Source organism: Quercus suber, unplaced genomic scaffold (assembly GCF_002906115.3).
Source record: "Quercus suber isolate HL8 unplaced genomic scaffold, Cork oak 2.0 scaffold_428, whole genome shotgun sequence".
NCBI lineage: Eukaryota > Viridiplantae > Streptophyta > Magnoliopsida > Fagales > Fagaceae > Quercus > Quercus suber.
In genome coordinates this window covers 627075-646397 of record NW_027069879.1, presented here as the reverse complement: position 1 = coordinate 646397, position 19323 = coordinate 627075, and the positions used below count along the sequence as shown (strand labels likewise).

The 19323-nt window shown below is 35.6% G+C and overlaps 1 protein-coding gene across 1 annotated transcript; it reads right to left on the bottom strand.

The window, feature by feature from the left end:
• Positions 1-923: 923 nt before the first annotated feature.
• Positions 924-19002, bottom strand: LOC111984634 (uncharacterized). Its single transcript, XM_024016251.2, has 11 exons — positions 18312-19002; positions 13262-13605; positions 10723-10800; positions 10509-10611; positions 8195-8283; positions 6977-7088; positions 6055-6108; positions 5874-5922; positions 2941-3041; positions 1597-1709; positions 924-1485 (listed from the first exon to the last, which is right to left on the bottom strand). The coding sequence occupies exons 1-11, from the start codon at positions 18648-18650 to the stop codon at positions 1155-1157; spliced, it is 1713 nt and encodes a 570-aa protein (XP_023872019.1). The 5' UTR covers positions 18651-19002; the 3' UTR covers positions 924-1154.
• Positions 19003-19323: the final 321 nt, after the last annotated feature.

Below are 19323 nucleotides of genomic sequence, written 5' to 3'. Positions count from 1 at the left end.
TTGTTTTTCTTTTCTGGATGAGTATATCATACAGTTAGTTAGCTTAATCATTGTCATGCGTTACCTAATTTGGACATCATATGCCCTAATCTTTTCAATGACAAAACGTTGTGGACGGGTTTATACCATCACAAAAAGAAAAATAAGAAAGAACATATCAAGAGTTTTAGTGCATGAGGGTTTTTTGTTTATTTGTGAGATAGATGTTTTGAGACTTGAAGCACAACAAACGCATTATTATTTATTAAGGGGAAGGTTTGTTTAAAACATAAAAAAGAATAGCAAAAAATAATAGAAGCTGAGTTAGCACCAAACCTTGAAAAGGGATGGGAACTTAGGAGTTTGCATTATGGTCATCTTGGAAGCAAAAAATTAGACTTGACTTTTCTTTGAATAATAATGATTCCAATTAAAAAAGGATCTTCCAAATTATCTACTTTATTATTATTATTATTTTTTAAATAACACCCAACTCTCTTGAGGTTTCAAGAAATAACACTCCTAACTCTAGAGATTTATAAATGCAACATCTAGGTCTATTCCCTCTCACAGTGGGATGAAGAAACTTTCCTCCAAACTATTTGTGCCACCACCTAACATGAGTCTTCTCATCAAGGAAAAGCATGATAAGAAAAGCTTGATACAAGTAAACTAGGCCCTTGAAATTTTTGTTTGACCCATTTATGCTACACCGAGTAGGTACAATTGAAAATTGAAATAATGATAAGACTAGATTTTGAAGTAGAAGTAACAAAATGACATGAAAAGACTATAGCTCGCTCAACTATAAGGCACAAACAAGTTGTATTTGACTAGACATAAAAAGATATACCTCACAATTGTCTAAAACCTAGCAACTTTTAGACCGACACTTCCTAATTGAGAGACAAATCTTGGGGTCGAATCCCCAAAAAAACTAAAAATGAAGGAAACAATTGCATAACCGCATAAGATATGAAATTAAGTTATTAAACATATCACAATAGAATAACATCAATCACACGACACACCAAGAAAGAGAGAGGGAGAAAGTGTCATTAGAATAGCCACTTTTCCCTAATTGATTAAACTATAATGTATGAACAAAAATTTGAATGAAAGAGAACTGAAATGTCAAACTAATTTTATGTACTGCAGATATACAACCCCAAGGACTAAAGGAAGTTTCTTTGGAAGTTTCCAGAAGAAAACCTGGAGGTTAAACCTTCAGCCATGTTTTCTGAATCCAAGTTTATATTCTTTCTTCCAGCTGCCAAGTCCTTGTCACGATCCCAAGGCTTCCAAGGATGTTGCCCCACCCACTCTTGTTTCTCTGGCTGCACTTTGGTTTTTTTCTTTGAACGGCTTGTAGCCTCTTCCTGGTGCTTCTGTACCAAAGATTTTGACCGCTTTCCTTTATTATATTTATCCACCAAATCTGCATCTGAACTTTTCTGTACTTCATTGGTAGCAAGTGCTGCAGCCTCGTTATACGCTTCTAAATAACTGCCATGGTAAAGTAAATGCATTACAAAATACCTTCAACTAAGAGAGAGAAAGAGAGAGAGGAGAGTTGACTGCCCAAGGCATTCTGGAAATGAAAAAGTGAATACATACTTCATCTTTGCTTTCTGGGCTCTCTCTGAAGGGGTATCTGTCCAAACACTAGTATCGCCACGTCCTGCTTTAGAGCTCTTGCTAAATGTAGTTGACTGCGTAGTCATACCAGGCTGAGAAGGAAAAGCACGAGGGTTATGAAATGGAAAACAACGCAAAGGCTTGCATTTGGAGTTCCAGTACCATCAAGTGAAACCCTTCAGGGTGCTATCTTTATTCTTTTCACTAAGTAAAAATATATTATTAGAATGAGGGGAATCTCTTGTACACAAAGCTCTCTTAAAAAATTAAATCTAAAGGAAAGAAAATCAATAAAGTTTACAAAAGAAGTCTCAGGAGTGGTGCCAAGCACATGAGACCAATCAAATAACAATCTAAAAATACAGCTTTGCACTCAATAATAGACAACTCCACACCATTAAATGTATGATCGTTTCCACCAAATTACCCACATGACACAGGACAAATTGAGGAACCAACTACTTGTGCTTGTAGTAGGCTCAGAATTGAAGAATTTCCAGATTTAGGGTTCAAAACTTTAGAAAGAACAATTAGGGTTAAAAAATAACCAAAGTTTTTGGGTACAAAGCGAAAAACTAGATCTAGATTAGCGGTTGCAAAAGAGGTTTAGAGTACATGGAATGTAAGTCAAGTAGAAGTAGAAACAGAGATTAAGAGGTTGTTTGACTCGATGGTCAAGAGATACCAAAGAGAGAGCTTTCGATATCTTGGACCCATAATTCATAAAAATGGAGAGATTGAAGATGATGTGAATCATAAGATAAGAGCAAGGTGGGTGAAGAGGAGTGACGCATCAAAATTATTTTTTAATTGTAGAATACCAAATAAGTTAAAGGGAAAATTTTATAAGATAACAAGACTAGCTATGCTCTATGGTACTAAATGTTGGGCCATTAAAAGCATCATATTCATAAAATGAATGTAACAGAAATGAGGATGCTAAGATGGAAAGATGAGGAAGAGTCGCTTGAGATGGTTTAGTCATGATATAAACTTGACAAACATTCGTGTGTGTGTGTGTGTATAAATATATATACATGGGTTGAGTTCAAATTACACTTTGGAGTAACTCTAATCTATATTACACCACTCAATATTTTTTTTATTGGATGCTAATTTTAACAAATCCACCATTGGATTAGATTTTCCTTTTATACTCTACATGTTTAAATTTCAAGTTTTTGTATTTAAAATTGTGCATAAAAAATAGGTTCTATAAGAGTGACATATACAGGAGGTTCCCAAGTCCCAACAACTAATGACAAAAGCAAAAGCAGTTAATTTAAAAATCACAAAATGACAATTGAATGAGGAGGGCCTTACTTTTCTTTCAGGAGGCAATGTTGTCATCCATTCATCTCTTTTAGGTGCCACTTTAACATCCATATCTGCCAATAGCTCATCATCACCCTCCATAGATATACCTGCCAACACCACAGCTTTCTTGTGGTCAGTTCAGTAAATAATTTTGCAAGTCGCAAGCTGTAAATATCCACAAAAGGAGGAAGCTTGCCATCATACCAAGGTCCAACCTCTTGTAAAATACCCACCGAGGAAAGATAAAAAAAAACACCAACCTGAAATAGTAAAAATTTTCTTACACAAGGACCTGAAGCGAGCTGTAACACTATATTTTGTTATAAAGCTTAGACTGTAAGACACACACACAGAGCACAGCACAAGACAAACGCAACTAAAATGAGTTTTCTGTTGGCCCTTACCACAAGCTTCCCACCACCCTCTCCAATCTGTTTGGCAGCACCTTAACAATAATTTGAAGATGCCAGCATGAAACTATTTGACCTGAAGTCCTAATGTGTAGCTCCAGTTTCTCCATAAGTAAGACACACACACAGAGCACAGCACAAGACAAACGCAACTAAAATGAGTTTTCTGTTGGCCCTTACCACAAGCTTCCCACCACCCTCTCCAATCTGTTTGGCAGCACCTTAACAATAATTTGAAGATGCCAGCATGAAACTATTTGACCTGAAGTCCTAATGTGTAGCTCCAGTTTCTCCATAACTTGCATGATGAAAGAAGTACCCCATGACTTCTCAAACTTGGTGAGTGGACTATAGGTTTTTTAATTAGTGTGTTGTTGGAAAAGTAAATTGGGGTCATGCTCTGATACCAAGTTGATGCAGAACCGATGACGTAGAAATACAAAAAACAAAGGGAGAAATGGGGGAATGGGCTACAAAACCCTAGGCTTCACCAATTACAGATTGTTTAGGAGAGGGGAAAGGAATGGAATGAAAGGAAATTCTTTAAGATATTCCGTCCATTCTCCATATTGGAAGTTTAATTAGAATGAAGGATAGACTACAAGCAAATGCTCATTCCATTCAAAATTCCCTCCTAAGTATTCCTTCCAAAAGTGGGAGGAACAATCATTCCTTTCTTGAAATAGAAGTGAAATACCAATTTTATCCCAATATATATATAAACAATAAAAGGTGAATGGTATAATAGTAAAACTATATATTTCTTTCTTTCCATTCCTCCTTTTATAAACTCCCAAACACACTATAAAAGATACACCATTTTCAAGTCCATTCTTCTATAAACTATCCTTTTCAATCTTTTAAAACTCCTAAACATAGTGTTAGGGTGCTTAGAATCACTGCCAAGCTGTAGAGCAATCTCTAACTAGAAATATCTCATTCAAAATATACTGCTCAAACTATTGCAAGAATCTCTATTTAATTGGCATCCAGAATCACATCAAATTGCTAGAGCCTCTTTTTAATAGGCTTTGATGATTACATCAACAAGGAGAGTCCTAACCAAATCATAAAATCCTCGACAACAATAAAGCCTGAATTCAAATTTCAAAAATGAGATCAGGTATCTCAAATAAGTAACAATCTAAAACATCAAATTCTGAAATAATTTTGGTTATTCTCCTTACATCAACTGGAAGTGTCAAAGTGTGGGGACTTTGGTTGAATGATAGTCAATAAAAACGATACGGTTGCTTCCCATTTGAGTGGTGAACATGGTTGGAATCTTCATTTTAACAGGTCACTTCAGAATTGGGAATTGGAGTCTATGTATGGCGTTTTTTATATATTGTATTCAAATTTCCATTCTAGACTAGAGGACTGAATAGCTTCCAAACCTTCAAAAGCAGGAAATTTGAGGTTCACTCTCACTATGAAGTTCTGCAGGGCTATAGGGGTCAAATCCCATGTTCTGTATTTGGGGTGATACTAGAAATATTGCCTTCTTTGCATAGATGGCAGCATTGGATATAATTTTATGAATAAATAATCTTCGAAAGCATAATATAATGATCATTGACTGGTGTTGTATGTGCAAGAGGAGCACGGAATTAGCTGAGCACCTTTTACTTCATTGTATGGTGTCTAGAGATATTTGGTCAGATGTGTTTGCTGTATATGGAGCATCATGGGTTATGCTGAAAACATTGGTTTAAATGCTAAGTTGTTGGAAATGGAGCTATCATCATCAAAGAACCTTAGATTGGAATGCAATTTGGCTGTGCATCTTATGGACAATTTAGCATGCGCAACTATTAATGAAATTGAACATCTAATCCACATGATCAAACAACCAATGCTACAATGTTTGTATGATTAGATGATTGTTTTAGGCAATACTCCCCTATGTAATCTTTTAGAATTCTTAGATAGCTACTTGAAAATGTAGATATCAAGATATAGTATGTACTCTTGTTTGTTTCTTCTGAAAGTTCTTTTTTAGAATTCTCATATAGCTTAAACTTGAAAATGTCGATCTCAAGATATATTAATATTATATACTTTTGTTTGTTCCTTTTTTAATAAAATTATTTTTACTTATAGAAAAATCATTCTACTTCCTTTTTCTACTTTTTATTATTAAGTTACACACAATTGATCCTGAACTTTACCATCCAGCCTAATATTTTTTTTGATAATTAAATAGTTGGAGGAGAGGGGGTTTGAACCTTAGATATCTCCATTAGAAACACCAAGAGGTGTCAACCAATTAAGCTACAAGGCTCCTGACATCACCCAACCTAATCTTATGAGGCGAGAACTGCAATCCGAGCTAGAAGGTAAAACTTGAACCCACTACTTCACCCTATTCCCTGTTGTCTTTTATTAGTAAGTTATATACATACCCAATGAGATTTGTACCCACCACTAGACCCTCTACACATTCTGACACAAAGAAACAAACGTACACACACAAATAGAATGTAGAAAACCAAGAGAAACCCTTAGTATCTGCAGAAAATGGCTAACCTTGCAATCTTCTCCATTGTGCAGCTTCACGCATTGATTTCAACTCAGCCTATAAGAGCAAAAAGAATTAATAATTTGATATAGGCATACACACCAAAGAGTATTTCAGATATAACATCTAAAGATATAGCCAGACCACTACTACAACAAATTCCTTAAAAAGATTTAATATTGTATGTACCTTAAATGCCTCCTGTTCTTCCTTGAGTTTAATTTTCTCATCCATTGCTTTCCGCTAAAACAAGCATATAAGGTTAGAAAGAAAAATCAATGTCAAAATCGTATATCTCTATTGTGAAGATGCCAAAATACAACTATAATCACCATATGATAATCGCATGATATGCTATAAAGGTAACATTGTCTCCTCAATGAAAAAATGCAAGTTCGTTTTCACCACCAAAATGTCTCAAGAAATTTCATTATAACTATCAAAGATATGTAAAAGAAAATTTTATGCACCAAACAACCAGACCCCTGTGCCCACATATTCCAATATTCCACGACTAAAGTCTAAACAAGAGTTCATACATAACAACTGCTACTAGGATACAGACATTTATCAATTTTGCTTTTCAACTTGTAAGAAATTTTTTAAGTAGAAGGAACAACTGAAGTACATAGTGTACTGTTGACCCACCCTCAAAAGTGACAATAAAAGACAAAAAGCTCAAAATGTTTCACAAGGAAGAAGGTATGCTGCCATCTGCAAGTGGCCACTGAACCAAAGAAAAAAAAAAGGTATTAATTCCTATCGAGGGGAAGCTCAATCCCATAAAATGTTTTTTCACACCAAATCATTTACATGAGGCAAAACAGCACTACATTCCATACCCTTCTACTATGCTATCGCCCAAACACTCATTTCAAACAAAGAAGCAAATCATACACCCTCATTGGCATAACACATTTGAGACCAAATGATTATCTAACCACAAATCATATTCAAAAGGGCAACTGAAATTCAAATATACTTATCATGACCAGATCAACTGTATGATATCTCAATTTTGATGAATTAAAATAAGTATCACAGAATGTGACTGCACAAATAGAAGCATTTTATAGATTCACATATTAATCATGCATGCATAAAAACTCACCTTATCTGGATCTTGCAATTCTTTAAAAGATTTGTTCAATTTGATAAATGCTTGATGGGCCTGAGGATGAGGGCATTTATCCGGGTGCACCAAAAGAGACAACTTCCAGTACCTAATTCATGAGCATGTCAGTCATTAGATAAAGAGAAACAATTACATAATGCACAAGCTCACCAGTTTGCAACCATACAAGATAAATGAAAACTCTAACAAACAGCCTAGAATCCATTAATTAAGATAGTGATTGCAGCTTGCAGATTGTGTCCATATCTTAGTTTTCATCAGCCATATAGTGAACTAAAAACCACATTTTGACTGGTACTATCTCATTTTACAGCATGAAAATGTGTAAAGTTTCCTCCTTAATTTCAGATTTGAACTTTTAAAGTAAATAAGCCTGATTCCAAAAATAAAACATCATTCAAACCATGAAGGAGATGGTATTCGACCAAATATAAAGTTTTAATTAGACCACTATGATGGTGGTGGTGTTCAACCAAAAGGTCCAAAACTAAAGTTTTAATCAAATTAGACCACTGAAATAGACACAAAATTATTTACCAGCTTCCCTAAATAAGTAGATTGCAAGAGAGACTATAAACAACTTTCTTCTTCACTATAAGACCTACACACTTAGGTCTTACTACTTTATCCTAATAATTACTTGCTGTTATCCCCCAAGACATCTCCCATTCAAAGAGTCTTAACTTTCCAGCTCTTAGGTGCTATGAATATATGGTCAAAAGCATTTTGTTCACAAGTTAAGAAACACCTTCAAGCCTTTTGAAGCTATATAAAATATAACTTTTTGTGACAATTACATTCTAGATCTCAGCTTTCAAAGTTTTGGCATGCCTCAGCCCTATATTACTCCAGATTGGATGACTATTATCATTGATCTCAGAACAAATCCCTATCAGAAACCTTTCAAGTTACACTCTTCCTCCTCCAGTGTAGTTAAGCCAAGCATCAAAAGATGCTTACTAGTGTAAAGTAGGCAGTTTAGGCGTATCTGGCACAGAAGGAATAATTTCATGATGGAAGAAAACATTATCACCAAACAATAAAATTAGAATATAAAAAATATAAAATTCAGATCTAACTCCTAAATTTGCATCCCATAAACAAAATCAACCATTAAGTATCATAAACAATTCATGGAACAAGATAGGTTCCATTTTTTAAGAGATAAAAATAAAAAATAAAAAATAAACTTACCTTTTTTTGATGTTATCAGCGGACATATTATGGTTCACTCCTAGAACATCATACAGACAATCAGCATCGGCCTCCATGATTCTGGTGACCTGATCAGATAAATGTAACTAGTTTATGAGTTATTGCACTCATGCAATTACTAGGAAACCATCCAAGATGCCATTATGTATGGTCAACAAACAAGATATATCTTAACCTCATTTCACCAATAGTTCATAATAAATAAATAAGCATATACACTCCCCAAAAAGAAGATATTATATAATGCAACTTTTTTTTTCAATAAGTAGAGAGATTTTATTAACAGTAAGTCCTTAAGTTGTCATCTAGTTTGATGGCAAAAGAAGTAAACTGGGAGAGGAAGAAATAGAAGAAGGAATGAGAGAAAAAAAAAAAAAACAATACAGGGTTTTGTGACGATTGAGCAGCATCATCACCATTACATAATATAAAATACACAAAAGCTCCAAAATTATCCTTACACAGATAGCATAATTCTCGTAATACTTTCCCCAATGCCGGTCCTAGTACTACCTCTATCACTGCCCATGATTTGTTGGACACCTCTACTTGAAAAGTAGCACGCTTCCTATATTTGGAACTTTGGACCATTATGCTTGATGTGGCTATTGTGGGGAAGCATAATAATCGTACTTTTGAGGATACAGACAGATTAAACACTCAGAAGAATTGCTAATTCGGACACCTTTTATTGGTCCCGTGCGTGGGGTCTTACAGATAGTAACACTAATAGATTTCACATAATCACTTCTATTTCACAGAATCAATTCTTTTTTGTGCGTGATTCTATTTTTTTTTTTTTGATAAGTAATATAACTTCGTTGAATAAATAAAAAAATACAGGAAACCAAAGCACACAGGCAGTGTACTAAGGAATCAGAAAAAACAGCAAAAACTATAAAGCAAAGAGAATAAAACTATCCAACAAATCTGTCAAAGAATTAAAAGTAAAAACACACAGCATTTGTCCACTCTAGCAAAGTTTGGAGAAAAAACGACTTCATATCATGAGTTGATCTCTCAATCCTTCAAAAGTACGAGCATTCCTCTCCCACCAAATACCCCACATAATACAATGGGGAATCATACTCCAAATCACCAAGGACTTACATCTGCTACATTTTTTTTTTTTTTTATAAGACTTAAGTTTGCTACATTTATACGACTAGCTTGCTAGAAGATCCACAACATCGCATGGCATAACCCAGTGAACCCCAAATAAATAAAATACCATATTCCACAACTCCCTAGCTACATGGCAATGTAACAATAAATGATCAATGGACTCCCCATCCTTCTTGCACATGCAACACCAATCCAACGCAACTACTCTGCATTTCCACAAATCATCTGTATTCTTTGCAATTCTTTTAGGTTATGGAGTACTCATCATCATTTGCTTGATCTAACCTACTATTTTAATAAATTTTATAACTTATCAAAACAAAAATTAGCCCATCAAACAGGTAGAACATCACACCCATACCTGAAACTTGTTTAGAGACTTAAAAAACAACAAAAAATACATTTTACTCCCTAGGGTTTGCCCATAAACACAACGCATCTCTTTGTTCTTTGGACTAAGGTTATATGGTTATGCCATTACCTTGGGCATCCAACTTTACAGCAAACAAAAATTACATTTTTCTCCCTTGGGTTTGCCCATAAACACAACGCATCTCTTTGTTCTTTGGACTAAGGTTATATGGTTATGCCATTACCTTGGGCATCCAACTTTACAGCAAACATGGGGTGACATGCAAACATCAATCTGTGATGGAAAAGGAAATGAAATCTTCTTGTTTTTTCATCATTAACATTTATGCCTCTATTTCTTGAGGAAAAAAAAAAAGCAATTTTTACAAAGGTAGATGACCCTTTGGATTAAGTAGAAATCAGTTATGGTCAATATGGCTGGCATCATTAAACCTGTGTCCTTAGCTTTTCATTATATCAATATTTGATACATTATATTTACAGCAAGCACTACCATATTAAACTTTTGGTTCTAAATTGGTAGAGTTGGCAACAATATCACTCACAAAACAACAAATATGGAAACAGAACACTTAAATAACACACGCACACACGCACATACAGATATATATGTGTAAATATCCACATATACATATATACAAACATTTGCATGCTGGAATCATTTGAACCTGCTAAAAGAATCTTGATATACAACAATATTCTAGATTCTCAAGCCAAGGGGGCTCTTAGAAGCAACTGTGATATATGCAGAGTATTATAATTTGATCAATATGCATAAGGAACAGGATAAGAATACCTCTTCAAATCGCTCCGCCTCATTTGCAGATTCAGCCTCAGCAACCACAGCAGGTGGTGGAGGTCCTATAAAAATCTCAGTATCTTCCTCCAACTCTGCTTCTCTGGAAGTATTTAGAAAATATTATTACAAGTCATCTTCATCACATTACTTTTTCATCATGATGTATCACCACAAAATCCAAAATTACAACCTCAAATAAAACCAGAAATACCTGAGCTCAGCCTGCGCTTCTGTTAGTTTGGCTGCAGCTGCGAGTAACTCAGCTGATGGCATCTCAGGACCAATAACCCTGCAACAAAAAGTAAACAAGAACAATAAAAAGTGTTCTTTATAAAAAATTAGATGATTGTTAGTTATATATTCCTTTTCTATCAGTTAGTAACATACATATACTATATCTCAGTACCAGGTTTTGAGTTTTGAATCATCCAATAGGTTACCTTCAAGTTTAAAGTCCATAACTGTTATAATTTTTATTTATAAATAATAAAACTTCATTGTAAAAATGACAGGATACAATGAGCCAAAGCACACAGGCAGTGTACTAAGATATGAGATCAACCACTGAAGCATCCCTATTGCATGCAATGTAAAACAACTCTGGAAAGACCTCCTCTAGTGGTCTTAGGCCTTTTCTTTTGCATTGTATATTTTACTGAAAACCTTCTTTCTTCTTTGCTTAAAATATACTGCCTGTCTTTTTAGGACGTATGTGAGGTTAGAACTTTGGTGTCATTATAAACCTTGGAATTCTAGGATAGATTCAATTAATAAAATGATGTCTATTGTGTTTTCCTTAATTTGAACAACTGGCATATTTGGTTTTTACCCTGCAAAAGTTGCTTTTGATATTTTGAATCATCTAACAGGGAGATCAAAATCATCATGGTGTCAATCTGGAGGCTTAAGAAAGCTCAGATGCATGTACACCAAAGGTAGTGGTGAAAAGATTTTTATTGATAATAACTATGCATTCACTTTTATCAGACTTATTGTATATTCTTTTATCCAATATTTACTTTTCACAATGTAGTTGATGACTTAAACATTTGCTTCCTAGACAATATACTTTTTTTTTTTTTGATAGGTAATCAAAGATTATTTCATAAAAAGGACATCATGTTCACGATAGTGAACACTTAGACCTTAAAACAAATACAAGTACCTCAGGAAGAGATACGAATAGAAAAGCTTCCTGACTGTATACAATTGTGACAATCCCAAGAAGCCTGAATCTCCCCATTTTCAAGCTACACTACATGTCACAAGTGCATCTAGAAAGAGGTTTCCTGCTGATATCAAAAGTTTTTCTCATGAACTAAATTCCAAAGGTGTCCAACCCTTCCCATTTTGGAAGCCTCGAGGCTTAAATAACTTGGAGGTACTTAACTTTTAGTTTGCAATATAATTTCTTGAATAAGATGAGTTGCGCTTTTGGAAGGTCTAGTCATTCTTAATTTCCTTGCTGTTTTATGCAGGAAATATTGGTCGTCATCTGGGCAAAATTTGACAAAGCAAAGGAAGAAGTAAACTCTGATTTGGATATTTTTGCAGCAGATCTGGTTGGAATTCTGGAGAAAAATGCAGATAGTCATCCTAAGTGGAAGGAAACTATACAGGATTTGCTGGTTTTGGCTCAGAGCTATGCTATGACATCTTCTGCAGAGTTTTGGCTTCAGTGTGAAGGCATAGTACAGGAATTGGATAATAGGCGTCAAGAACTTCATCCAGGTATTCTGAAGCAGTTTCAGCCAATGCTTTTCATTCTCACAAGGTGTCCAGTTGCTGGTTCCACAAAGAAAGTGGGTTGGCCAGGATGAAATATTTTCAGCTTCGTCATCTATAGTCCCCATTCTGCAGAAAAACGAATTCCTCCAGGCATAGGAAGAGAGTCCAAAAGTTCTAGTGCTGCAAAGGCCTCAAAGGCAGCTGCAACTAGGAAACTTACAGTAAACATGTCGAGGCACGTACATATGTAGATCAAAACTTGGAGTCTCCCATAAGCAGGGACCGATGGCTTCTTGGGAGAAACTCCGTCTCCAGCTGGGAAAAGCATGAAAGAAGCTGCTCCATTGAAGTTGCAGAATTATGGTAAGGTTGAATCTTTGAAGGGAGAGGGGTTTCTGATGCAGATTTGGCAGGAAAGGTGCCTACTTTGAACACGATGATTTTCCACAGGTATTTCCTTTTCTTATCTAGTTCTATGTTTGGGTCTTGAGGATCACTTATTGCCAAATTTCTTCCATAGGTTTGCAAATACCCATAGACTATCTTAATATGTTTTCCCAATGCAAACACTGTATTGCTCTCATCTCGATGATCCTCTTTCTATTATCAGAACATCTAACAAAATGTATACACAACATAGCTATCTAAATACTAATAAATGTAACTCAGGAACCACAAACTGGCACTTTATATAGAAACTCCACATTCTATGATGTCTTATAAAGTAGTATACAAACCTTTAAGCAAGAAAAAATTGCAGATTTTGTTTTAGTATGGCTATGCAATCCATACAAAGGAAAAAAAAATTTAAAAAAAAAAAAAAAAGACAACAGCATACAAGAGTACGTATGTCTAAATCTTGCACAAGTTGGTTATTTCTCATTAAAATGGACAAGACACTGTCAATAACTAATTCACCAGTCCATATTTGTGATTCTTTAGAATAAAACACATAGTGATTGATATTGCAGCTAATTAGGTGAAAAATAAAAAAATAAAATAAAATAAAAGTATTTTTGTACCTTCTTCTAGGAGCAATGGTATCATCCTCTAGACTTGGCCCTGCCACATTATTTTCAAGCATCACTTCTCCGCATTCTGCATCTTCCACTACTGAATGTACACCATTTGCTGATACAGAATGATCAAGTTGTTCAAGTTGTTGCTCTTTAGGTTCCATATGAGCATGAATTAGGGGTCCTACAATTTCAAAAGTAGGACGAGCATTTGGTGGAAGTAAAAATAATCTATCACCACTCTCCTTCAGTCTTAATGAAAGGAACAGCTTCTTTAGATGTTTTATCAGAGATCTTTCAGATATACCCTTTATGTCTACAGCTTGCCCATCATCAATCATTTGCAGAAGCTGTATATCAAAAACAAGGTTAAAAAAAAAAAAAAACTAATATTAATAAAATAAAATAAATAAAACTAACAATCATACAAACCTCACAAAAAAGAGAATAAAAAATAATATAAAAGAAAGTAGCATATAAGAGAAAGACCAACAAAGTATAGCACAAAGAATACAACAACATCAACAACAACCAAGCGTCTTAGTCCCAATTTTTTTATTAACTGATAAAAAGTACACTTTGTTCACAATGATGAACATAAAATACCTAAAAACAAATACAAGAAAATCAATTTGAAAGGCTATCTAAAAACTAAAAATCAAAAATCGAAGTAAAATGCATAAACCCCCAAGCCTGAGACCAATCAAACAAAGTCCTAATTAGCAAGGATTTCATCTGGTAAATAGATTTCACAAAATCCTCAAAAGTAAAGCTATTTCATTCCTTCCATACTAACCAAATCAAACATGCTAGCCCCAGATTCCAAAGATTCCAAACATCCGAGGCATGTTTTCCAAACCAATTCCACCAACCAAAGAAAAGAGATGCTACCATCTCCAGCATCACCCACTAAATCCCAAACATAAACTTCACTCCATAGCTCATGAGAAAAGTCATGATGGAGTAGGAGATGATCCACCATTTCCCCACTACACCGACACATACAACACCAATTTGCTAGGGAGAAACCCTTCTTAATGAGATTATCAACTATAAGAATCCGACCACACACCGCTACCCACATAAGAAACACTACTCTCTTGGGATCTTAACACACCAAAATGCTCTTCCATGGGAAAGAAACAATATAAATTCCACTTATGGTATTATAAAAGCAAGGACAAAACTTAGGTACAATACCTTAGGTGCTATTTCTTAGGTTTCCCTCTTAAGATTCTGCCATATAGCTACTTAACTAAAAAATATACTTCCATCCCATGAAAAAAAATCCACATGACAGAATCTTAAGGGGAACCTAAGAAGTAACATCCAAGTACTGTACCTAAGTCTTGCTCTGAAAGCACACATCAAAATAACCATTCCTAATCAAGCTCCAAATCATTCTATCTTCCCTTTCCTCCCAAGGCATCTTGGAATAAATGTAATCAAAAAAAGAATGCACCTCTTCCAATTCCCAATCTTGAACAGCTCTATTGAAACTTTTATTCCAACTCCCAGTCCCCCCATTAGAGGAAGAAACTAGCACATCAAAAACTAAGGCTTCCTTATCAGTGATTTAATTGGGGGGTAAAATGGAGGAGATAGGGATCAAACTCAAAATCTCCCGCTCTAATACCAAAAGTTAAAAATCTCACATGTTGGACCTCACTTATTAAAAAGAAGTTTGAGCCCACATGTGAGGAGAAGTGTTAGAATTATGGTTAAGTGACTAAATTCACCATTTCCTAATAGCTTAAACTTTTGAGAGAATCGGTAATTTAACATGGTATCAAAGCAGGAGATCTTGAGTTCGATACCTGCCGTTGCTCTACCTCCCATTTAAAATGTTAAATTCCTAATTGTTGGGCCCCCAATTATTAAGGGGAAGTTTAGGCACACTAATGAAGGGGAGTGTTAGAATCATGGTTAAGTGATTAAATTCATCATTTCCTAATAGCTTAATATTTTGGGACAATCGATAATTTAACAATACTCTTTGTTACTTCCTTAATTGATATACTCTTTTTCACTACTTCTACTAATTTTACTTTTGCTCTACCTCTACCTCTTTTTTCATTCCCTAAACTTAACTCAACTCACCATTTCTCATTGGTGCATTAATGACTCCTCTAAACATGAACAAACCATCTCAAGCAACTCTCCTTCATCTTTTCATCAATAGAAGTCACCCCTATCTTTAAGCCTAAAATTTAGTCACTTAGAGCCTTGGTGAGATGGCAACTAGCAAGTGACTTCCACCAAAAGTGACAGCTTTTGGCAGGTAGCTATTTGAACCCGGAATTAGCCTCTCCAACAAAATTGGGGGTAGTTACCCCATAAAAGTGGGAGCTTTTGCACTCGGAACCCAAATTTTTTAATTATAAAATGGCAAAAANGAGCAATGGTATCATCCTCTAGACTTGGCCCTGCCACATTATTTTCAAGCATCACTTCTCCGCATTCTGCATCTTCCACTACTGAATGTACACCATTTGCTGATACAGAATGATCAAGTTGTTCAAGTTGTTGCTCTTTAGGTTCCATATGAGCATGAATTAGGGGTCCTACAATTTCAAAAGTAGGACGAGCATTTGGTGGAAGTAAAAATAATCTATCACCACTCTCCTTCAGTCTTAATGAAAGGAACAGCTTCTTTAGATGTTTTATCAGAGATCTTTCAGATATACCCTTTATGTCTACAGCTTGCCCATCATCAATCATTTGCAGAAGCTGTATATCAAAAACAAGGTTAAAATAAAAAAAAAAACTAATATTAATAAAATAAAATAAATAAAACTAACAATCATACAAACCTCACAAAAAGAGAATAAAAAATAATATAAAAGAAAGTAGCATATAAGAGAAAGACCAACAAAGTATAGCACAAAGAATACAACAACATCAACAACAACCAAGCGTCTTAGTCCCAATTTTTTTATTAACTGATAAAAAGTACACTTTGTTCACAATGATGAACATAAAATACCTAAAAACAAATACAAGAAAATCAATTTGAAAGGCTATCTAAAAACTAAAAATCAAAAATCGAAGTAAAATGCATAAACCCCCAAGCCTGAGACCAATCAAACAAAGTCCTAATTAGCAAGGATTTCATCTGGTAAATAGATTTCACAAAATCCTCAAAAGTAAAGCTATTTCATTCCTTCCATACTAACCAAATCAAACATGCTAGCCCCAGATTCCAAAGATTCCAAACATCCGAGGCATGTTTTCCAAACCAATTCCACCAACCAAAGAAAAGAGATGCTACATCTCCAGCATCACCCACTAAATCCCAAACATAAACTTCACTCCATAGCTCATGAGAAAAGTCATGATGGAGTAGGAGATGATCCACCATTTCCCCACTACACCGACACATACAACACCAATTTGCTAGGGAGAAACCCTTCTTAATGAGATTATCAACTATAAGAATCCGACCACACACCGCTACCCACATAAGAAACACTACTCTCTTGGGATCTTAACACACCAAAATGCTCTTCCATGGGAAAGAAACAATATAAATTCCACTTATGGTATTATAAAAGCAAGGACAAAACTTAGGTACAATACCTTAGGTGCTATTTCTTAGGTTTCCCTCTTAAGATTCTGCCATATAGCTACTTAACTAAAAATATACTTCCATCCCATGAAAAAAAATCCACATGACAGAATCTTAAGAGGGGAACCTAAGAAGTAACATCCAAGTACTGTACCTAAGTCTTGCTCTGAAAGCACACATCAAATAACCATTCCTAATCAAGCTCCAAATCATTCTATCTTCCCTTTCCTCCCAAGGCATCTTGGAATAAATGTAATCAAAAAAAGAATGCACCTCTTCCAATTCCCAATCTTGAACAGCTCTATTGAAACTTTTATTCCAACTCCCAGTCCCCCATTAGAGGAAGAAACTAGCACATCAAAAAGGCTTCCTTATCAGTGATTTAATTGGGGGTAAAATGGAGGAGATAGGGATCAAACTCAAAATCTCCCGCTCTAATACAAAAGTTAAAAATCTCACATGTTGGACCTCACTTATTAAAAAGAAGTTTGAGCCCACATGTGAGGAGAAGTGTTAGAATTATGGTTAAGTGACTAAATTCACCATTTCCTAATAGCTTAAACTTTGAGAGATCGGTAATTTAACATGGTATCAAAGCAGGAGATCTTGAGTTCGATACCTGCCGTTGCTCTACCTCCCATTTAAAATGTTAAATTCCTAATTGTTGGGCCCCCAATTATTAAGGGGAAGTTTAGGCACACTAATGAAGGGGAGTGTTAGAATCATGGTTAAGTGATTAAATTCATCATTTCCTAATAGCTTAATATTTTGGGACAATCGATAATTTAACAATACTCTTTGTTACTTCCTTAATTGATATACTCTTTTCACTACTTCTACTAATTTTACTTTTGCTCTACCTCTACCTCTTTTTCATTCCCTAAACTTAACTCAACTCACCATTTCTCATTGGTGCATTAATGACTCCTCTAACATGAACAAACCATCTCAAGCAACTCTCCTTCATCTTTTCATCAATAGAAGTCACCCCTATCTTTAAGCCTAAAATTTAGTCACTTAGAGCCTTGGTGAGATGGCAACTAGCAAGTGACTTCCACCAAAAGTGACAGCTTTTGGCAGGTAGCTATTTGAACCCGGAATTAGCCTCTCCAACAAAATTGGGGGTAGTTACCCCATAAAAGTGGGAGCTTTTGCACTCGGAACCCAAATTTTTTAATTATAAAATGGCAAAAATAATAACAATAGGGAAAATTCAATTCCTAAGTAGTGACAAGCTGTGCTTTCATTAAAAATAAAAGTTAATTAAAAATGTCAGAAACAGAATTTGCATGCTGTAAGGATAATCATGCTAATAACAAAACAGGTAATAGCATAACTACTTTGGCCAATGAAACATCAAATTCAAAGGTGAAAATTCCTAATTACGCACCAAATATCACAAAATAACATTCAAAATTGTAGTTGCAAAACCTAAAAATCGATTAGTATTGAATTTAGAAGCTTCAGATTCACAAGATAAATGGATACCTGGATCAAGTCATTGGAAACATTAGGAAATTGGTTCAACAAGTCTCCCACCACCGCTTCGGGCTCTAACTCGGGCTCGGACTCGGACTCAGATTCGGACTCGTAAGCCCTACTCTTCTTTCTCGATTTCCTTCTCTTCCTCTCTCTCTCGTCCCTTTCTCTCCTCCTCTCTCTATCTCTCCTTTTACTTTTATCACTGCTCCTGTGCCTGTGCCGGTGCCGGCGCCGCCTCTTCGACGAGTCGTCATCAGAGCTCGGTGACGACGACGACGACGGCGACGCCGAAGTCTCGGTGTCATCTATATGCTTCCTCTTCTTACGCTTCGATTTATCGCCCATTTTAGAATGCAACTACTACAGCTTTTGCTCACTCAAGGAAAAATTCCTGATTTTCTCGGGAGCGGCTCACCTCCAATTCGCCGCCGCAACAATTTCTCTTATATCGCCTCCTCAGTCCCTTCCTTCTCCTCCGCCTTCACCAATCCATGAATCACTGCACTGTTCGCCTCCCCAGCGGCAGGTCACTGGTGTGAACAAAGCTCACGGTTGACGGTTTGGGCCACCGGCGGTCGTAATTTGTGCTAACTGCTGGTGGTGGTGGTGGTGCCGGCCGCGGCGAGTGGTTTGGGATTTCAATTTGGCTAATATATGGTTGTTTTTGGTTTGGGGTTTCAGTTTACGCTGTGCAATATTTTTCAGTTTAAAAGAGAAATTGTTAGGCTTTTTTTCTAACCGTCGGATAACATTTTTTTTTTTACACGTTTCACTCATCTAATGCGAACTGGATTTGGGCCTTTGGGGGACTCGGGCTGCTTGGTTTTCGTGTTTGAAATTTGAATGTTTGTGACTACGGGCCTACCCATGAGCCCACTTATTTAATGGTCCAAAACATACACCAAACTAGAAACTATCTAAAATGTGTTATCAAGTGACATATATTGATGTTTCCAGCCTAGATGTCTAGGGTTAATCTCCTCTCCATCAGCAATCAAATTATAAAAAATAAACAATC